Source organism: Heterodontus francisci, chromosome 14 (assembly GCF_036365525.1).
Source record: "Heterodontus francisci isolate sHetFra1 chromosome 14, sHetFra1.hap1, whole genome shotgun sequence".
Lineage (NCBI taxonomy): Eukaryota > Metazoa > Chordata > Chondrichthyes > Heterodontiformes > Heterodontidae > Heterodontus > Heterodontus francisci.
The window spans coordinates 64,351,490-64,374,885 of NC_090384.1; the positions used below are offsets into that span (position 1 = coordinate 64,351,490).

Here is a 23,396-nt window from a genome sequence, read left to right on the forward strand (position 1 = left end):
TTCCACATCCAGGTAATTAATATATAAAGCTGAGACCCCAGCACAGATCCCTGGGGAACACCACTTGTCACATCCCAATCAGAGAACAAACCACAAAGTTACAACCAATTCCATGTCCCCCCATATTTGTTAATAATCTCGTGAGGAACTTCATAAAATTCCTTCCAGAAGTCCATGTAGTCAACATCCACAGGCACTCCCCAGTCCACCATGCTACTGACTTCCTCAAAAACTGTAACTAGATTAGTCAGACATGACCTACCCTGCACAAACCCATCCTGCCTCTCTTTGATCAATTGTTACTTGCCCAAGTGTTCAGTCTCTCTGATGATAAATCCAATAATTTTCCCACAGTTGATAAACTAAAAGGTCTATAATTACTTGATTTTTTCCCCTCTTTCCTTTCTTGAATAACGGAGTGACATTTGCAATTTTCCCTTTCAAAGGCACAATTCCCAAATCCGGCTTTGGATAATTATGACACCATGCCTGCAATTTCTTCACCTATTTCCTTTAATGCCCTGGGGTGGAAACCATCAGGTGCTGGAATTTTGTATATTTCAAGTCCAATTATTTTCTCTATTACCATGTTTTTTTTCTTTTAATATCAAACAATGGTCACTCTTGTAAAAATCTTTTATAAATAGACAGGTTTAATCGGATTTGGCATGGTCTACCAAAAGCAATGGTGGAAGCAGCATCCACAACAGATTTTAAAATGGAAGTAAATAAGTATTCAAAAAAGAAAAAAAATAACCAAATTACTATATTTTAATACTTAAGGCACTGTACATTCTTACTCAGTACTGTCACAGATGATTGTAACTATGTACCATAAACTAATACACCATATTTAATAAGAACACTTATTTTAACAGAAATATGAAAATGTAACTGAACCAAAAGGGCATATAGCCATAAAAAGTTAACAAATAAGAAAGTATAAACATTACAAACTATAGTTTTTATATATGTCAAATTATTTAGTATGCACAGAAGTGATTAAAAGTTGATGTCTAACCTTTACAAGTCTTCCCATCTGGTTGCAGTGTGAATCCTACAGGACAGCTGCACCGAACACCAGTAGAGGTGTCTTTACAGGTACGATCACAGCCTCCATTGTTAACTGCACATGTTTCTGTAGATAGAAGGAAAAATTAGTTACTACCAATTTCTATCCCTGCATTTTTGCTATTTGAATTCATTAAAAAATCATAATGAACTTACTAGCCTAGATTTTACAGCCAATTGTAGAAAATAAGCTCAAAATAACTGACAGTTATTAATTTATGAAAAAGTACCGAGTGCTGCTTTTGAATATTCCTCACGTCAAAAACAATCTAACATATTACATAGTATTATATAATATTTAAGGCACAGAAACAGCCCAATTGGCCCAATAGGTCCAAGCCAGTGCTCATGCTCCCTTTGAGACTTCTCTCACCGTTCTTCAACTAACCCCATCAACTTATCCATCTATTCCTTTCTCCTTTATGTGTTTATTTCATTTCCTCTTAAATGTGTCTATGTTATTCACCTTATCAATCCGTGCAATAGTGAGTTCCACATTCTAACCACTCCCTGGGTAAAGTAGATTCTCCTGAATTTCCTTTTGGATTTATTACAACAAGACCAATTTGGATTTACATAGTGCCTTTAACATAAAACTTCCCAAGGCACTTTAAAAAAGCATTATAAAACAAAATATCACACCAAGCCACATAAGATGATGTTAGGGCAGATGTTCTAAAGCTTGGTCAAAGAGCTACAGGAGCATAGAGGTTATAGGTGAACAGGATTTGGTGCAAGTCAGGACATGGGCAGCAGACTTTTAGATGAACTCAGGTTTATGGAGCGTAGAATGTGGGAGGGCAGCCAGGAGAACAGTCAGGTCTGGAGGTAAGAAAGGCATGGATAAGAGTTTCAGCAGCAAAACAGCTGAGGCAGGGGTGGAGTCGGGCGATGTACAGAGGTAGAAATAAGTGGCCTTAGTGACAGTACGGATATGTGTTTGGAAGCTTATCTCAGGGCCAAATATGACACTGTGGTTGCGAACAGTCTGTTTCAGCCTCAGACAGTTATCAGGGAGATGGACAGAGTCGTTGGCAAGGGAACATAGTTTTTATTAGTGACCATCTTACATTTAAAACCCTAGTTCTGGTCTCAGCTACAAGTGGAAACACCCTCGCTACATCTATTCTATCAAACCCTTTCATAAAGGTTTCAAAAGGAAACTATAAAGATATGAGGCACGAGTTGGCTATGATAGATTGGGGAACGTTACTTAAAGGGTTGACAGTGGATAGGCAATGGCTAGCATTTAAAGAGCACATGGATGAATTACAACAATTGTTCATTCCTGTTTGGTGCAAAAATAAAACTGGAAGGGTGGTTCAACCGTGGCTTACCAAAGAAATTAAGGATAGTATTAGAGCCAAGGAGGAGAAATGTAAAATGGCCAGAACAAGCAGCAAACCTGAGGATTGGGAACAGTTTAGAATTCAGCAAAGGAGGACAAAGGGATTGATTAAGAAGGGGAAAATAGAGTATGAGAGTAAGCTTGCAGAGAACATAAAAACTGACTGTAAAAGCTTCTATAGATATGTGAAGAGAAAAAGATTAGTGAAGACAAATGTGGGTCCCTTACAGTCAGAAATGGGGGAATTTATAATGGGGAACAAAGAAATGGCAGACCAATTAAATACATACTTTGGTTCTGTCTTCACAAAGGACGACACAAATTACCTCCCAGAAATGTTGGGGAACACAGGGTTTAGTGAGAAGGAGGAACTGTATGAAATCAGTATTAGTAGGGAAATGGTGTTAGGGAAATTGATGGGTTTGAAGGCCGATAAATCCCCAAGGCCTGATAATCTACATCCCAGAGTACTTAAGGAAGTGGCCCCAGAAATAGTAGATGCATTGCTGGTCATTTTTCAAAATTCTATAGACTCTTGAACAGTTCCAATGGATTGGAGGGTAGCTAATGCATCCACTATTTAATAAAGGAGGTAGAGAGAAAACAGGAAATTATAGACTAGTTAGCCTGGTATCAGTAGTGGGGAAAATGCTAGAGTCCATTATAAAAGATGTAATAGCAGAGCATTTGAAAAACAATGACAGGATCGGACAAAGTCAACATGGATTTACGAAAGGGAAATCATGCTTGACAAATCTACTGGAATTTTTTGAGGATGTATCTAGTAGAATAGATAAGGGAGAACTAGTGGATGTGGTGTATTTGGACTTTCAGAAGACTTTCGATAAGGTCCCACATAAGAGATTAGCGTGCAAAATTAAAGCACATGGGATTGGGGGTAAGGTAGTGACATGGATAGAAAACTGGAAACAAAGAGTAGGAATAACCGGGTCTTTTTCCGAGTGGCAGGCAGTGACTAGTGGGGAACTGCAGGGATCAGTGCTAGGACCCCAGCTATTCACAATATATATTAATGATATAGATGAGGGAATTAAATGTAATATATCCAAGTTTGCAGATGACACAAAGCTGGGTGGGAGTGTGAACTGTGAGGAGGATGCAGAGAAGTTCCAGTGAGATATGGACAGGTTGAGTGAGTGGGCAAATACATGGCAGATGCAGTATAATGTGGATAAATGTTAGGTTATCCACTTTGGTGGCAAAAACAGAAAGATTATCTGAATGGCGATAGATTGGGAAAGGGGGAGGTGCAGCGAGACCTGGGTGTCCTTGTGCACCAGTCGCTGAAAGTAAGCAGGCAGGTGCAGCAGGCAGTTAAGAAGGCAAATAGTATGTTGGCCTTCATAGCGAGAGGATTTGAGTACAGGAGCAAGGATGTCTTGCTGCAATTATACAAGGCTTTGGTGAGACCACATCTGGAGTGTGCAGTTTTGGTCTCCGTATCTGAAGAAGGATGTTCTTGCTATGGAGGGAGTGCAGCAAAGGTTCACCAGACTGATGCCTGGGATGGCAGGACTGATGATGAAGAGAGATTGGGTCGATCAGGCTTGTATTTGCTAGAGTTTAGAAGAATGAGAGGGGATCCATTTAGGACTGAGATGAGGAGAGATTTCTTCACCCAGAGAGTGGTGAACCTATGGAATTCTCTACCACGGAAAGCAGTTGAGGCCAAATCATTAAATATATTCAAGAAAGACTTAGATATAGTTCTTAGGGCTAATGGGATCAAGGGATACAGGGAGAAAGCGGGAACAGATTACTGAGGTTGGATGATCAGCCAGATCGTATTAAATGGCAGAGCAGGCTCAAAGGGCCGAATGGCCTACTCCTGCTCCTATTTTCCTCTGTTTCTATAATCTTAGAAACCTTGATCAGGTCACTCCTCAGTCTTCTCTTTTCTAAAGAAAAAAGCCCCAGTCTATTCAATTATTCCTAATAGATGTAACCTCACAGTTCTGGTAACATTCTAGTAAATCTTTTCTGCACCTTCTCTAGTGTCTCTATATCTTTTTTATAATATTCAAACCAGAACTATTCACAGTATTCCAAGTGTGGTTTAACCAAGGTTCTATATAAGTTTAACACAACTTTTCTGCTTTTCAATTCTATCCCTCCACAAATAAACCCCATGCTTTGCTTTTTTATGGCCTTAATAATCTATGTCACGACTTTTAGTGATTTGTGTATCTGTATCCCCAGATTCCTCTGTTTCTCTATCCCATTTAGACCCATTGGGCTGAATTTAATCAGCCCGCTAGGGATGGGCAGGGATCCGGGAGGGAGTGGGCCATAAAATTGCGAGGGAAGGCAGGGGTGTAGTGTCTGTCACCTTTCTGATCCATTCAATTTAGGCAGGGGCAGGGAAAGTCAAGAAAGGCCTTCCCACCCAGAGGCCTATTGAGGCGTTTAAGTGGCCAGTAACACCAGGCGGCCTCCATGTGGGCTGTTGGGGGAAGGGGACCCCTCCTACTTGAGCAATCTGTGGCCCACGCAGGGCCGCGGCAGCAAAGGCCGCCCTGTGCCAATACCAACACCTCCAACCCCACCCTCAACAACCCACCCACCCCCAACCCTCACTGGGGTCTGCCTGATTGGCCCGGGCGAGCCACCCCACTTACCTCTGATGGGACTGCTGAGCTGCTGGCCCTCTGATTGGCCGGCAGCTCTTACAGGCAGGATCCCTGTCCTTAAAGTGACGGGGACCCCTGCGCTAGGCAGTTAATAGCCTGTATGCCAGAAAATACAGCCAGGTCCCCCAAATGGCTGAGGTAGGCTTCCCCTTGCCGTTCTGTCCCGGCATCATGTGCCCACCGGCTGCATTAAATTCAGCCCTTATTTTCCAAGGAAAATGTGACCTCTCCATTCTTCCCACTAAAATGTACCACCTCACCTTTATCTAAATTGAACTCATTTGCTAATTGCACATCTATTCTGCATGTTTATTAATGTCTTTCTGTATTTTTCAACAGCTCTCCTCTGTACTAGCGACAACCCCCAACCCCGAATTTGGTGTCGCCGCAAGTTTTGAAATTGTGCATCTGATTCCCGAGTCCAAATCATTTATGTGAATAAAACAACTTGCATTTGTGTACGGCAGTTAACGTAGTAAAATGTCCCAAGGGCTTAAGAAAAGCATTATCAATAAAACGATTGAGGTACAGAAGGAGATATCAGGACAGATGACCAGAAGCTTGGTCAAAGAAGTAGGTTTTAAGGAACACCTTAAAAGAGGAAGGAGAACTAGAGAGGTGGAGGGGTTTAGGGAAGCAGTTCCAGACCTTAGGGCCAAGGCAACTGAAAGCATGGCTGCCAATGCTGGTGCGATTAAAATCAGGGATGTACATGAGGCCAGAACTGGAAGAGTGCAGAGATTTTTAAGGCTTCTAGAGCTGGATGAGGCCACAGACATAGGAAGAGGTGAGCCCATGTAGAATTTGAAAAAAAGGATGAGGATTTTAAAATTGAGGCACTGTTGAATGGACAGCCAGTGAAGCACATGAGTGATGGGTGAACGGGATTTGGAGCGAGTTAAGATATGGTCAGCAGAATTCTGGATGAGCACAAGTTTATATAGAGTGGAAAATGGGAAGCCAACCAGGACAGCATTGGAACACACTCCTGGCCAGCCTCCCAAATTCTACCCTCTGTAATCCTGAGGTCATCGTAAACTTTGCTGCCTCTGTCCTTACTCACACCAAGTCCCATTCATCTATCATCCCCATGCTTGCTGACTAACGTTGGCTCCCGGTCAATCAACACCTCGATTTTAAAATTCTCATTCTTGTTTTAAAATCTCTCCATGGCCTCGCCCCCTCCCTATCTCTGTAATCTCCTCCAGCCCCATAACCCTCTGAGATATCTGCGCTCCTCCAATTCTGGCCTCTTGCACATCCCTGATTTTATTTGCCCCACCATTAGTGGCCATGCTTTCAGTTGCTTCAGCCCTAAAGCTCTGGAATTCCCTCCCTGGCCTCTCCTTCTCCCTTCCCTCCTAATGACGCTCCTAAAACCTACCTTCTTGGCCAAGCTTTTGGCCATCTGCCCCAATATTGCCTTATGTAGCTGATTGTCAAATTTTGCTTTATTTTATAATGCTCCTGTGAAGTGTCTTGGTCTGTTTTATTATGTTGAAGGCAATTTATAAATACACGTTGTTGTTGTTGGAAGAGTCAAGTGTAGAAGTAATAAACGAATGAGCTTTTCAGCAGCAGATGAGCTGAGGCAGGGTCGGAATCAAGTGATGTTACGGAGGTGAAATTAGGCAGTCTTGGTGATCTTGTGGTTGGAAACTCATCTCTGAGTCAAACACAACACCAAGATTACAAATAGTCTTACTCAGTTTAAGACAGCTACCAGGGATGGAAGCGGTGGTCAGTGAATGGAGATTGTGACAGGGACCAAAGACAATGGGCTGGATTTTATCAAGCCCATATCAGGCCAAAAGACCTGCAGGTTGATAGGTAAATTGGCCATTATAAATTGCCCCTAGTATAGGTAGGTGGTAGGGAAATATAGGGACAGGTGGGGATGTGGTAGGAATATGGAATTAGTGTAGGATTAGTATAAATGGGTGGTTGATGGTCGGCACAGACTCGGTGGGCCAAAGGGCCTGTTTCAGTGCTGTACCTCTAAACTAAACTAAACATCTGGCTCCATGACGGGTGTGGGGGGGGGGGGGGGTGCTGGTGGGGAAGATTGTTCCGACAGAGGCCCGCCATGGAGACCGATGCCAGGAGAACCCAGCCTGATCCTCCCGGTGGTGACGCAGCTCTGTGGCAGTCCCCCCGCCGCTGTGCGATGGGAACTGAATTACAATATTTAAATGAACGGGATGAATAAGTTTAAATAAACTTACCTTTAATCTTCCAGGCCCACCACGATCCTCACTGCGGCGGCCAGCACTCCCATGACTTCAATTCCCCATCAGGGGAAAGCCAGCATGACACTGGTGGGGAAGGGGCAGGAGTTACGATTTTCTGTGCAGGGGGGATGGGGTCAAATAAACGTAATGGGTGTAGGGGATGGTGGGAAGGGGTGAACTTTAAACTTTGTGCAGCCTGGGAGGGAAAGGCCAGATTTAAAAGGTAAGTGTTTTGGAGGGGTGGGGAGGGCAAATAGTTAACATAATTGTTATTGAGGGCTGGGAAAGGGGCTTTAGATATTTATTTGAGAAATTTTGGAGGGGTGTATCGTTAGAAATTTAAATATGCAAGCAATGCTGGCTGCCCTTTAAAAATGGCACCAGCGCTTGTACACAGGCAGCTGACACCATTGCTGGCGACGGACAGCCCGCCCCCTCCACATGATGCGGGGGGAGTGGGGGGGGGGACTGCCCTGGCTATTTAAATGAGCCACCTGATGAGCCCTTAAAATCCAATCCAATGACTTCAGTCTTCCCAAAATTTAATTGGAGGCAATTTCTGCTCATCCAATATTGGACAAATGTGACAAATCAGTGATAGTTGGGGGGTCCAAAGGGGACATACAACTGAGTGTCATTGGCATACATTTGGAACTGGATGTTGTGTTTTCTGATGATATCAAGAGAGGGGTAGCATGTAGATGAGAAATAGAAGAGATCCAAGGATAAATGCTTGGAGGACTCCAGAGGTTAACAGTGTGGGAGTGGGAGAAGAAGCTACAATTCAATAGATAAGAATGGAACCAAGCTAGGGCAGATCCACCCAGCTGGTCTATGGAGGAGAGGTGTTGGACTGTGTTGATGGCTGCAGACACGTTAGAAGGATGTTTTCCTATAACTTCATTGAGTAAGGATTCATTATCTTTCCTACCACCCATGTTAAGCTAATTGGTCCAAAGCTCCCTGAACTTGTTCTATTGCCCTTTTTAAATACAGGAATTGCATTAGCTGTCTGCCAGTCCTCTGTCACTACTCCCTTTTCTAACGTATTGTTTTACATATTTAGTAGTGTCTTGGTTATCTCTTCCTTAACTTCTTTTAGTATACATGGACTCAATCCATCCAGACCAGGGGTTTTATCCTCTCTAAGTTTGATTAGTTTATCAATTATCTCCCCCTTTCTATCTTAAATGTCTTTACATCTTTTTTTGATCTCTTTTTCTAATGTCATGTCCCGCATAGTCTCCCTGGTAAATACTGAAGCAAAGTAATCATTTAATATTTCTGCTATTTTGCTGTCAATACATGTGAGTTTATCTCTCAGTGGTCCTATCCCTATTCTGATTTTTCTTTTGTTGTTTGTATCTGTAGAATCTTGTACTATTTCTTTTTCTATCCTTTGACAACTTAATTGTGTAGTTTATCTTTACCTTGCTAAGTGTTTTTTGACTTCTTTCCTAACATTTCCGTATTGCAGTTTGTCATCCTCTCCTTTTTTGAATATGTACTTCATAAATGCCTCTTTCTTTAGTTTCAATTTTGTCCTTATTTCTTCATTTCCTGCTTTTCTTTTCTGGTTCTTGCTTTTTAGTGGGATATATTTCTCCTGGACTCATTGTTGTTTTAAATGTTTCCTACTGCAGTTCTATTTCTTTGTTTGTCAGTGAATTTTACTCTAAAGACATTCAATATTATCACACGAGGTAAATAAGACCATTTCTTAGTTAATAGGAAATTCTACACCTTTTCTGTTCATTATTTCCTTCCTCTCTTTGGTGAGCGGTTTTGCTCAGCAAGTTCAGGAATGTCTGATGAGTGGAATATGTACAGCACGCACAGATTAAGTGCAGAATAGGTTGCAGACAAAGTAAAGATCCATCTATTGTGCCCAATACCATATTCTAGAAGAGAATCCCTATTATATCAGTGTGAATTCTTCAATTTCTTCATTGCAGCATCTGTCCATGTGAACTGTTTGTGCAAGCTTACCAAATTAATAGTAATGTGTGCCAGATCAAGGTCAGTTTTATGCTGTTGATTCATGGCGACTCTGGAATTAGGTTGAGACTTGTCCACACTCATTGCATTTAGGACTTTTATAGTCAGAGAGTGGAGACATTTACTCCATTAGTCTATGATTCACGCTCATGTCAGAGAGATGAAAGGACCGCTAACACACCAAATGATCCTATCTGTACACATTGAGTTGTTTCATATATAAGCCAAAAGTTCAGAGAGTGCCTGCTTCCTTATCCAATGGCCCTAGGTACAAGCTCGGCTGTCTTTTGTGATTAATTAATTTACAAAATGAGAGAGCATTTAATAGTTAGTATTGCTGTCGGAAGAGAGGTACACCAGTTCCTGGCCAAGCCACAAGATGACTTGCCCATGTTAGGTAAGAAGGTCCCATCTTAGGGTAAGGGGAAACAAAAACTGTTAGAACAGCCAATCATAAAGCAACATTTATGGTAATCTGGGGTTATACTACAGTTCAATTCTTTTCCCTATTCCAGCCAAAGAAAACCTTATCAAAGGAAGTGGCTGTCACAGGAAATAGAGGGGTGAAAAACGTGAACGGGGAGATGTTCCCGGATCAGCACCCAGGTGTTTGAATTGCCAGGGTACAAGAAATATCAGAAACGCAGATGGATTGGAGAACACTTCCATCACAAAACACACTCCCCTTTCCTTCTATTATCGTAAGTGGAAGGGGAGGGATGGCTGATGAGTGGAATTACTGATATTTGCTGTACTCAGGCAAATTCGAACCAGGAAAATCACTTCTTAAAAACCATGTTTTGTTTGTTTTGCATTAAGGTATCCATTGTGACTGTTTTGTATGTGCTTATATTTTCTACCATAACTATCAAAGAGACTTGGTTACACTGAGGAACAGTCTGTTATGGGCAAATAAAGCAAAAAGACTACCTAACTTTAGGTGCAATCATCAATCTTTTTTGAATGAGGGTAAAGGCCACCTACCAATGGGCAATGTGAGCAATAACATGAAGCAAAAAAAAACCCCCTATAAAACACAAGTGAACTTCCCTTAACACCTGGAGCACAAGCAGATGGATGGAAGAATTTTGTACTTGCATCTGAGGTATCCTCATGATGTCAGAAAGCTGTACTATCTGCTGATGGCCAAAGTGGCTCTAAACTTTCAGAAAATGTTGAATGCACATATCTGCGCTCTACTTTGGAGTTACATCTTTCAGCCTACAGCAGCATTTATAGAGTTTTCACAAACTGTACTTGAAATGGTAAATTAGTTTGTTAATACTGAACTTTAAAGGTAGAATTTATTAGTAATACTTACAGATGGAGGGCAAATTGCAGATATGTTGCTGTTTATTATTTAATATTTAAACAAATTAAAATAAGCGAATTATAATGAATCTAGGAACAAGATAGTTCATCTAGGAAATTAGACTTGTATGAATGACATTGATGGAGCACCATAGCATGAAGAAATGAAAATGGAAAAGCTCACATTTGATTTCTCCACTCTGCTGAGTTCATGATCTCTGTTATGGGAAGGTGCTTAACAGAAGAAATGGGGGAGGGGGGTGGGGAGGGGGGTGCGGAAGTTAACTACTATTTGCATCTCCTAGTGTTTGGCTGAAGAGCATTGCTGGCTAAAGTATGGGAGCATAATACCTGATTAACCACAGGCATACATAGGCCAGTGAGGACTGCACAAGAGAGAACAGAGAAAAATATAAAGGGATTTAATATAGAACATAGAACATAGAACAGTACAGCACAGTACAGGCCCTTCGGCCCATGATGTTGTGCCAAACCTTTAACCTACTCTAAGATCAAACTAACTACCTACCCTTCATTCTACTATCATCCCTGTACCTATCCAAGTGTCGCTTAAATGCCCCTAATGTATTTGCTTCTACTACCACCGCTGGCAGCACATTCCACGCACCCACCACTCTCTGTGTAAAGAACCTACCTCTGACATCTCCCCGAAACCTTCCTCCAATCACCTTAAAATTATGCCCCCTGGTGATAGCCCTTTCCACCCTGGGAAAAAGTCTCTGGCTATCCACTCTATCTATGCCTCTCATCATCTTGTACCCCTCTATCAAGTCACCTCTCATCCTTCTTCGCTCCAATGAGAAAAGCCCTCAAAGAAAATAAAAGAACAAGGTGTTGAAAAGATTTCCAATCATCTTTGTAGGCAGGTTCTTTCAGTGATAAGATACAGGGCGTAAAATTAAGTTACACAACAGGCTCACCAATAGCAGAAGGGTTACAACTGAACACCATCACACTCTTGTTTAATTAGATTTACAAATTTTCCACAGATATACTTGATAGATGTTGTGCAGATTTTATGACAAGAAAGCTGTTTAACTTTTAATGGCTCGCTTATTAACTTTACAGGCTAGATTTTACCAACATCCCCACCCCACCGGACGCCGGGTTTCATGGCGGGGTGTGGGGTGGGGGGGAGGTGCCAGAAATACCTCCAGGAGAGGGCCACCATGCACCCTGACACCGGGAGGGCCCGGCCCGATATTACCAATGGCAGCAAGGCCCCATGGCGACAACTACCACCCCCCCTCCCAGCCACTCGGCAACAGGACCGCAATTTAAATATTTAAATAAATTAAAATAAGTGAATTAATTAATTTCACATCGCCTCCTGATGTCCCGCCACGACCTTCAGCCCGGCAGCTGGCACTCCCGCATCTTCAGATCCCCGTCCAGGGAAACGAGACACAACAGCTGTGGGGAAGTGGGGGGAGGTAAGTTTATCAGTGAGGGGGGTGGGGAAGAGTCGTACTTTAAACTTTGTGCAGTTTGGGAAGGAAGGTCAGATGGTAAAGGTAACTGTTTTGTGGGGGGGGTAAAGGGCAAATAATTAATTCAATTGTTATTGGGGGTGGGAGAGTGGCAAAAAGAGATGTATTTATATATTTTAATTCCATTTCCCTTTAAATATTTACATTTCCTGGTAGGGCTGACAGCCCTTTAAAAATGGCGTCAGTGCCTGCGCACAGGCAGCTGATGCCGTTGCCAGGGACCGACAGACTGCCCTGGCTATTTAAATGAGCCACCACACGGAAGATTGTGGTGGCTCCGCGACATGCAGCCTACGCGGGAGGGCTACCATTTTATTGCCTGCTGTTGGCACATAAAATTCAGTCTTAAGTATCCTCGAATCAAATACAGAGCAGTCCATCTTTTACATTTAAAATCTTGCATCTTTCCCCCAATTTTCTCCCCAGCTCTCCTGCAGGCATTCATTCTTGCTGGGGTACAGTTCCACAGGTGTCTGCAGGCCTCCAGTACTTCATCCAGGTAGTCATTCCTCAAGACTGAGCTTAGACAGTACAGACTGGCAGACTAGTTAATCATGGCGGGCACCACACCTCTCACAGTTTGCCCTCACCAAACTCCACACACACTCATTCCACCCAATACCAACCAACAGTAAAATGGCTGGCTATTCTCTTCTCTTCCTTAGCCTAGGGGTGCTGATGCTAATTGTTGTATGAACTGAAACACTAAAACTCAGAGGAGACTAGGGATAAAACCTGGAGCCATCCTTGTTTGTAATGCTCAGTGCAGTACCTGGCAGTCAAGTGACTGCTTTCACATAGAAAGGTAAGGTGCATCCTGACATCTTTCTAATCTTTCAATATAGTAATAGATTGAGATTATAAGAAGTATCTTACGGAAACAGCAACACTTACTTGTTAGTATCCATTGCCAGACGATAGAGCCAATTGTATGAGTATTTCGTGTGCAAGGAAGTTAATACAATTATGGTTAAACATTGAAAAGAAACCCACGCACACCAACCCAAGTGACAGTGTGATGACATTCAGATCCAGCCAAGAGCTAGGCTTGCAATGAAAAGATAGAGAGCAATAAGAAATTGTCAGTGCACTAGAAGCTTTTTTTTTACCCATTAGCAGTCGGCGTTTCACCCGCTTGTCCACATCAGTTACTGACGTGGCATTGTATTCAGAGTTCTCAATTGCAGCCTCAGCCTTTTCTATAATACAAGTAAGCACAAAATATATTGCAATTGGTCAAACCAAAGAAGAAAAAGTTGCTTTTTTTCCTTTTATATGTTGCAGAAAGGCATCTAAACAATGCTTTTCTCTTTATTAATTTATTGTTTTGTCTTCCACATTGCATCAACAACTAGTCTTTACAGCATTAAAACAGAAAGTACTGGAAATGAACAACAATAGTAATTGAGTAGTATAGTAATTGAGACCTTTTTCTTTCTGACATTAACCAACATGTTGTGCATTTCCAGCACTTCCTATTTTTTTATTTCAGCTTTCCAGTTTTTTCTTTTTTATCTGTGGTTTACAGCAATACATTTTCTTATGATACTAATTCTGTTTTCCTGAGTACATGTAGCAGCTAGGCTTCCCTTTTCTTGGCAGAATAAGGCTGTAAATGAGGGCAGTCAAAACATACAACTATGCAAAAAAAAACTTAATTGGGAAACAAACAGAAAAAGCATTCAAAAGCAACAGAAAGTGCAACTGAGATTTATTTTTAAAGAAGCAGCTTCTGCAAGCTGAGAAGCAGTCCAGTACTGGATAAAGTTGGTAACCAACCAGAAACATCTCAATGAAAGAAAATGCAAAACAAAATGCATGCAATAAAGTAAATATATTTACTGCAGTGGTGTTTACTGCAGCGCTGGTTGCCTGCTTGTCTATAATTGATCAAGAGAAATTTAAAAGCCAAACAATGTTTTGTTAAATAGCATTGCAGAAAAAAAAATCAACAGACAAAATGAAATGGTAACTTTATGACATGCTTTCAAAATTTTTGACACTATCCCTTAGTCATTCAATGTGATTAAAAACAACCAATTTCCAAGACAAATATGCAAATTCCTAATTTCTAAAACAAGAAAGTTAGCATTAATATACAGGGAAATGATAAAGTGTTAATGCAGCTTTCTTCTGACAAGCATGTTCCTGTTTGCTTTTAAGCAGTTAATTGAAAAAATTAACAAATCACCTAAAAATCTTTCCATTTCATGCATTTGATTAGTGTGTCCAAGCAGGAACAAATTACATTAGATGAAAACTGACAAACTGCTCTGTGTTCCATTGAATGTAGTTAGTGCCTCTCTTCAATCTCCCAGTCAGCTAAGAGAAGTCTCAGCTTCTTGTACTCTACATGTACAACAAATTAGGATTGTATAAAATGATGATGGAGCATGGCTGCAATAGAGATCACGATGTTGTAAATATTTTGATTATTTTTAATTTCAGTTTGGCTGTAGATAAATCAAGCAATCAGAGACATCACCAGAGCACAACAGCTTAGAAAGGAGAAAAGGAAATCACAAAGGAAAAGAATTAGTAAGCTTCTTGAAGAGAACAGGTGCATTATCAATTTGTGAGCAAATAAATTCTCATACTTTCTGTTGCATTTGCATTATCAACCTTTGTAAGTAAATTCTAAATGATCTTAGTCTTTGAAATATGTAAAATATAAGGATGATGTAAAGTACAAAATATTGATATCATTTGAACACTTCACAGGCCATTGGGGTTTATAACAGAAAATGCTGGATATACACAACAAGTGAGTCAGCATTAATTGGTGAAGGGAAAAGACAGGTTATGAAGTTTCCGGTGTGAACTGTTCATCTGAACTCATCTATGAGTTTTGATAGTTGAACTCTGATCTGACCATAGTTTGGATGTGTATCTATCATAACCTGTCTTTTCTCTTTACAAATGCTGACTTACCTGTTGTGCATTTCTAGCATTTTCTGTGTTTATTTCAGATTTCCAACATTTGCAGTTTTTCCTTTTCAATAGGAATCATCAGAATTAAGAACAATTGAACATTTGCAAATTCATTATCACAAAATAATGGGTGGCGCAGTGGTTAGCACCGCAGCCTCACAGCTCCAGGGACCCTGAGTTCAATTCTGGGTACTGCCTGTGTGGAGTTTGCAAGTTCTCCCTGTGACCGCGTGGGTTTTCGCCGGGTGCTCCGGTTTCCTCCCACAGCCAAAGACTTGCAGGTGATAGGTAAATTGGCCATTGTAACTTGCCCCTAGTGTAGGTAGGTGGTAGGGAATATGGGATTACTGTAGGGTTAGTATAAATGGGTGGTTGTTGGCTGGCACAGACTCGGTGGGCTGAAGGGCCTGTTTCAGTGCTGTATCTCTAAATAAAATAAAATAAAAATAAGATTGTGCCAAATTTATAACAAATCTACTTTTTATTTTGTAGACAAAGATGTACAAGTATAAAGTTAAATTGAATAAAACAACATTCCTGCAAGCTCTAGAATTTCCCAGCATGGTCAGATTTCCAGCCTGTAACATGGTACATAGTCAGAACAATTGAACTTTCCCCAGAGCAAGTTTTAGTGCATCAATTGGTCACCATGTCAGCACTAAACTACCTTTCATTCAAGAATTTTTTTTGTGACTCAGTTATAGTCGTATTTTATAGGCAATAGCTATTTTTATGGGATGATTTTTTTCTTATAAGTTCTAATCATTTCAAATTTTCAGTAAATCATTTAAAAAATAGAAACAGCAGCACTTATGCGACCACTTTATGGTTGCTAGTATCAAGTACTATGAGAAGAACTAATGTGACAGCTGTAAGCAACTCTGAAGTTTATTAAAGGGTATAGTTGCTAAATGTGACATCAATCATACTGGATAATATTTACCAGAACACAGAGTAAGTGAATACATTGTATTATTTTCCATGCAGACTACTACGAATGCAATATTTCTCACAACAAACAGTTTTACTTCCTTTATGTAGCTTATTTATGATTAAAGAAAAACTGATTAGCTTCCATTCATTTCAAATAATGTTACTGTATTAAGATAAGGGATTTTAGTTTGTTACCACAAGTGAACTGCACAAAATAGTAGCCACTGTCACCAATAATCAGTTGCCTGAACTGTAACACTTGTGACCTAAATTAATACATCTATCAAAAAAATGCACTGAATACTTTCATCTAGTCCTCAAATAGAAAGAGAGTTATATTTTCTTTTTCAAGATTTTGAGGTAGCTGAATTTGCTTGGCTGAAATAACACTAAAAGGTTGAATGAATTTATAAAAGTACAAACATCTACTGCTCAGGCAGCAGTAAGTGGCATCCAAATTTACCATCAGGGCAAACAGACAAGAATGGTCTTGCTAGAGCGTACCTCAAAATTTATTTTGTCTTTGATTTGCTTCAAAACTTGTGCAAACTGTTCAGAGAGCGTGCAAAAAAAAATGGCAGGAAGAGCCAGTTCACTTACCAATGCAGATTTTCCCATCAGACAGTAAGGCATATTTTTGATGGCAGCCACAAACAGGTCCATCATCTGTATCATCACAAGTATGATGGCACCCACCGTTTCCATGATTACACGTTACTAAAAAAAATTACACACATCTAAAAGAAACGGCTGATCATTAAATAACACATAATATTGAACTAGCTTGAACATCTTTAAATATATAAACAAAAAATGACGAGCATTAAATTCAGATTTTTATTGAAATGTTACTCACTCACCAGCCAAGCAACTTAATGCTCAAGGTCTTGGCATGGCAGATTATTTTGGGAGATGCTCAAACTTAGATTTGTGTTGGTCAGGCTGTAAAGCACATCTTCTTGTACAGACACTCTAACTTTTAAATCTTTATTTCAAGGATACGCAGTCAGAGTGACTGCTGCACCTGCTGCTATCCGAAACTTTCTACCCAGGCACATTTGTGAGCAGCAATCCAGCATTTTGCATCAATATTGGGGCAACCCAGGAATAAAAATAACTTTTCGTACAAGTGATGCATTTTATACCAGTTGACTTAAATCAGAGGTCAAAACAGAACACTTGAGCACAGAGGACAACTTAAGGACAATTGGGAAGGTTGAATTTCTTTGTAGTATTTTCAATGTCCCAAAAGAATATATAAGAAAACAGAAAGATGAAAGGAATTTACGTACATATGCAACCCCTCTGATTCCTGGCTAGTTCAAAACCAGGCCTACATTCACACGCTACTCCTCCTTTTGGTGTTTCTCTACAGATGTGGGCACATCCATGGTCTTTGTTCATGCAACTCATTCCTTCTGAAGCAGGATAAAAGAACAATCAAAAATATAATTCATTAAGAAATCTTGATCATAGCAATTGATTATACATGAACAAAAATGGGGCCAATGTAAAATAATCTCAAACAAATAGAAACAGAACTGTCTGTCGACTGACTGTATTCTGTAAAGTTAGAGGGGGAGAAATTCATTCGCATAGTGCTAGCAGCGCTATGCAGACTTACCTCGATTTCCCAGGGCTAGACAGGCAGCACAAAAGGCCACTACCTGTGCGGCGTTCTTTGATGATATCAATGAGCGAATGAATTTTTCCCCTATAGTATTTCCATTTTTTATAGCGAGTTACTTTGGGAGAACATTGGATAAGTGTCAATGCTGGTTCAGTGGTAGAATTTTCACCCTACAATCAGAGGGTTATGGGTTCAAATTCCAGTTCAGGCCTTGAGCACATAATCATGACTGATAATGCAGTAGTGAGGGAATGCTGATTGTTCATAGATACTTTTAATTCGGATGAGACATTGAACCAGGAAACCATCTGCCTGTCAAAGTGGACATTAAAGAGACTGTAGAACTATTCAAAGAGCAGATAATTGTTCTGGTGACTGATTCTCCCTCAAACACCAACGGACTAAGACCGTCCTTAAAACCTGCTTCTTTGACCAACATTTTGGTCACCCCACTAATATCTTCTTTGGTTTGGCATCTATTTGTTTGGTTAAGCCTCTGTGACATGCCTTGGGTTTTTTTCTAAGTTAAAAGCTCTATATAAATACAAGCTGCTGTTGCTGAACCAGTCATTTATCTTATTGCTGCTTCAGAGATCTTGCGTGATGCTTGTGATATCATTGCCTAAATTCCAACAGTCACTGGTGTGTGAAGCATTTTGAGATTTTGAAGTGATGTGATAAGCCACTAATAAATGTAAACTTGTTTTACTTTCTTTTGCGTCTCCATCTTTTTCTGACAATTTCTGTCTCCTTTTTATGAAGGTGCTGACCTTGCACTGGAGAACAGTTCCATAAGACCCCTTCACCCTCCTATTGCTTGGTTATGTGGCCATTCTTCAAATATGTACAGGGAGGTCATTCGATTGCTAAGGGCTTCGCAACTGAGCCTCATCTGACAACCAAACATGCGGAGGGATTACTGAACAGAAATCAGCAGCAACCCTGACCAGTTTCCCCTAACCTGGAGGTAACATGGCCAACTATAATATCCATTCCACCTCCTCCTGCTAAGAACTGCTAAAAGAACAGAGCAGGCAATAAACCTGGACCTTTCTGCTCTGTATAGCTCAGCTATCCCATCAAGGGAGTGTACATGACATCTTTAGATCATCGTAAGTGATGATTACTGCTAATGCATGACACTCAAAAGATCTGTATATTATAAAACTGACCAAGAAGTGACATAATCTTGGAGATCAGAGGACAAGAAATCTGCGTTTCAGCCTAGAGATTTATGATGTCATCTGAACTTCTCAGTGAATAAAGCACTCTCACATATCCATTATTCTCCATGTAATTTGCCTCTCTGACAGTTGTAAGCTGTTCACACCAGAGCTATTAATCTTTACACTGCTGGATGAAAAGGGTACAGCAAACCTGACTCAACAGGTTTTGTCCAAAGACTGTGACCAATTAAGTTATAAATGGATATGTCACAAGTAGTCATTAAACCATAGCTTTGACATTCTCTCAATTACATAACATGTAATTCTTAATCATCTGAAAACTATATTACACAGAATTTGCCATTGAAACCTCAATTTTACAAAGCTGCTCTGATGGCACAAAGACTGCTGCCAAGCATGGCTCAAAAAATTAGTCACACCACATCATGAGTCAAATTTTTCAAAGCATGATTTTTGGGAGACAAAAGTAGACAGCCTTGCAGGCAAACGGAACTCAAATTTAAACATTAAAATTTTTGAAATAAGGTTCCATATGAATGTTGAGATTTTGTTTGAAATTCCACCCAAATAAAATGGGCATCTGAGAGATCCATAGGTCTGACCTGCTTTAGCCTAATTTTTAGTGCAAGGTTGCTGCTTGTTGTTTTGCTGTTGCTGAACTGTAGTTTTTTGTTTGCCACTATGCATTAATCAACTACTGAGTTTAACATTTTGCATTTTTTTTTTGGCCTGTTAAACTCTGATAAAGCTTTCAGTTGTTCGATAAGACTTTCTTGGAGGCTTGGCAATTGCTGCTACATTGCAAGTTACAGCTAACAAAATTGGAACAATATGATTCCCACTGAGTGTTCCAAATGTGCTACATGAATCTGATGATGATTGATTTCATAGAAGGCAGAAAATCTACAGGATCAACGATACATCAGGTAGGCTCCACATCAACCACAATACATAAATGAACTGGAAAAGTTATCAAATTATAAATTTTCAGATGGTTTCTGACCAGAGAAGTGTGATCCTGAACATGAATAGGTTATTGAGGGAGCACCCATTAGGCATCCATTATGTAGCAGCCCACAGTGCCTGTCTTACTTGAAGGTGACCGAGAGTATGAATAGATGGTTGCTACCTGACCCTTTGCATCCATGGCTTATAATCCTAATTAGGCACCCAACACAACAGAAAAGCACAAGTACAATGAGGCCCAGCCAAACTTTCCAAAAGCATCACCATCTGCTGTGCGCTACATAAATTTGCAGAGAAAAACAGGTCATTCGGCCCAACAGTCTATGCCAGTGTTTATGCTCCAGAGGAACCTCCTCCTACCCGACTTTATCCAACCCTATCAGCATAATCTTTAATTCCATTTTGCTGTTCAATGAGTAGTGAGAATGTGTAGGACCATAAGGAGATCCAAGGGGCTGAGACCCACAGGAAGAGGATAGCAAACAGAAGGATATCAACATGGAAGGACCTGAATTACAGATAGAAAGATTGGTAAGAAATGGTGTGCTCAAAGACTTCGAGTAATGGACACAATATGCCTCTGCACAATTTTGTTTTGCTACAAAAATCTACACATCAATCCCCCCACAAAATATGCCACATATTGGGGGGAATTACATCCTGGTGGTGGGGATCTCGCGCTCGGAGAAACCAATGCCGAGATCCCCACATCACCTCTTCTACGGACGGCCTGCCAAATTTAGTGCCAAGCAGGCACTTAAGTTGACAGCGGCGAGCCTTCCACAGGATCACGCCGGATGTCCCACCCTTGCAGAGCTGCCGGCCAATCAGAGGCTGGCAGCTTGAGTGCCACTGCGGAAACTGCTGCAAGTGCACCTGACAGAGGCCAAGGAGCGTTGTTGGAACTAGACATCAGGTAGGTCAGGCCAGGAGGGGTCCCAGGGTAGGGGGCGATGGAGGTCGGCAGCAAGGGCGGGGGGGGCCCCTCAGCGGGCTACCCTCCTTCCCAATGCCGGGTCGCTCGTTCAGGCACTGTATCTTTTAACAAGGTACTTCCACCCGCCACCCCCACCGCCTCCAGGAGCCGGGAAGCAGCCCGCACGGATTTTTGTGCCATGCTTCCCATGCAGCAACAGGGCTGCCTGCCGCTTGGCTACTTGTGGCTGTGGTGGGAAGACACCCTTAATTGGGGGTTAATTGCCCAGTTAAGGGCCTCAATTGGTGTCGGGGCAGGAAGGCCGTTCATAGGCCTTCCCGTGCCAGACTAAATTTTGGCAGAGGCGGGTGGTGGTGGGAACCTGCCCCCCACCCCCCGCCACCATCCCACCCGATTATATGCTCTCCCCGCCTCCAAACCTGCCGCGGGGGACAGCACAAAATTCCCCTCATTGTATATACTGAATTTGAATTGCCATGTTCACCCCTTTACCAGCACTTCATGCATTTCTACATACATATACTTGCTGTCCACATGATGGAGAGATAAAAAGATCAGTATTTACTTCTATTTGCATTAATTATGTGCTCGAACCCTGACAACCGTGTTTCCTCTGGTACCCTATGGGTGTGTTTGTCTCACCAAATAATCTAAGGCTGTGCTGAAGTACTTCTCAGTGGGGGGAGCAACTGTGATGGCAGGTTGTTGTTGGGTATTGGGGATCTGTAAGGGTGGTGAAAGCCTTGAACTTTCGGTGCAAGGCCTTACCAACAGCTGCAGCCATATCCAACAATGCAGTGGCTGCCAGCGCCTACCCTCTCTCTGACATTTCATTAAGTGTCTGAGGAGCATGGCAGCAGTGGGTGAAAAAGCAAAGTCACACGAAGAAGCAAAGTCAATTAAACCTTGCTCTTCCCAGATGCTGAGAACCACGTGTGTTAAGCTCACCAGTACCTACTCTTTCCAAACTATCACTCAGTCAGTCAAATCCAGAAATGGAAATGGATAGGCTTGTGGGAAGCTTGAAGCATTAACTAAAAGCCTTTGATTCATACATTAACTCCAATCTGTTGGTGGATCCAGGAGAATACCAATTACTTGCCCATAAAGTAAATATACAATATAGGATTTCAATCTTGTCTACTCCTTGATGTCATCTCCTGCCACCTCCAGTGGCTCTTCCTCACCTGTGAGGAGTAAATCACCTGGTGCACCTACCTCAGACTCACTACCTACATGTTATGGGATGCCTTGATCTGTGTTAGTGCTTGAGACAGGTGTGCACGCGATATGAGTTGCTGTGATGTGCCAGGGGCAGTAGTGTCACTCACTCTACCCTTGCCATCTTCAGATGACCAACAGAAAGAGAAAAGGAAGAAGAATTACAATGAAATCCCAATACAATGCATTCAGAAGACAAACTAGCGCCTAACATTGTGATTAAGAAAGTGAGTTAGTGGATAGATAAAAATAAATGGAGGATACTTGCTGATTAGTGGCACCATGCCTACACACCCCTCCACAGATTCATGGCCAAAAAAGAATATTACCATCCCCTCATATTGGGACAGTTACTTCAGCAAGCTGGTCTGCCAACTGTCTTGTCCAACACTATGTGATTATGTACTGCCTTCACCTGTGGATAGTACACATTTACAAAGAAATTAGCAAGTGCCTCAGCTCCACAAACACCACACCTATGCCAAGTCTATCTCACTCCCCATGTCAAACCATTGAAAAGCAGCTTGCATGTTGTTTTGGTAGTACTTCTGTGCTGAATTTTGAAATACCTGCACAGGGTCTTCACAGAATTGTTACAGTGCAGAAGGAAGCTATTCGGCCCATTGTGTCTGCACCGGCTCTCCGAACGAGCAATTTACTCAGTTCCATTCCCCCACCTTCTTCCCATAACTCTGCATATTCTTCCTTTTCATATAACAATCTAATTCCCTTTTGAATGCTTCAATTGAACCTGCCTCCATCACACACTCAGGCAGTGCATTCCAGACCTGAACCACTCTCTACATGAAAAAGTTATTCCTCATGTCACTTTTTCTTCTCTTCCCAAATACTTTAAATCTCTGCCCTCTCATTCTTGATCCTTTCACAAGTGGGAACAATTTCTCTCGATCTACTCTGTCCAGACCCTCATGATTTTGAATACCTCTATCAAATCACCTCTCAGCCTTCTTTTCTCCAAGGAAAACAGTCCTAACTTCTCCAATCTATCTTCATAACTGAAGTTCCTCATCCCTTCTCGTGAATCTTTTCTGTACTCTTTCCAATGCCCTCACGTCTTTCCTAAAGTGTGGCCAGAACTGGACACAATATTCCAGCTGAGGCCAACCCAGTGTCTTATACAAGTTCAACATAACTTGCTTGCTCTTGTACTCTATGCCCCTATTAATAAAGCCCAGGTTACTGCATGTTTTATTAACCACTCTCACAACCTGTCCTGCCACCTTCAATGACTTATGCACATATACACCCAGGTCCCTCTGCTCCTGCACCCCCTTTAGAATTGTACCCTTTATTTTATATTATCCCCACTCAAGCTGTACGTTGCAGCTTGTGTTGTATGAATGAGTATTTCTTGTATGTTGTTATCTCCTTGCATACTATCACCCTGACAGTGCAGTAAGTGAACATTTAGATTTTTTCCATGCCTTCATGGACAAATAATAAGCACAT

The 23,396-nt window shown here is 41.4% G+C and overlaps 1 protein-coding gene across 1 annotated transcript in view; it reads right to left on the reverse strand.

The window, feature by feature from the left end:
• Positions 1–23,396, reverse strand: part of scube2 (signal peptide, CUB domain, EGF-like 2) — a 177,750-nt gene that overhangs the window by 74,733 nt on the left and 79,621 nt on the right. Inside the window, exons 5-8 of the mRNA XM_068046883.1 lie at positions 17,278–17,403; positions 16,586–16,702; positions 13,231–13,320; positions 1,022–1,138 (exon numbers count right to left, since the gene is read on the reverse strand). Of these exons, the coding sequence (XP_067902984.1) occupies positions 1,022–1,138; positions 13,231–13,320; positions 16,586–16,702; positions 17,278–17,403 (450 nt within the window). The remainder of the gene's footprint in view (positions 1–1,021; positions 1,139–13,230; positions 13,321–16,585; positions 16,703–17,277; positions 17,404–23,396) is intronic.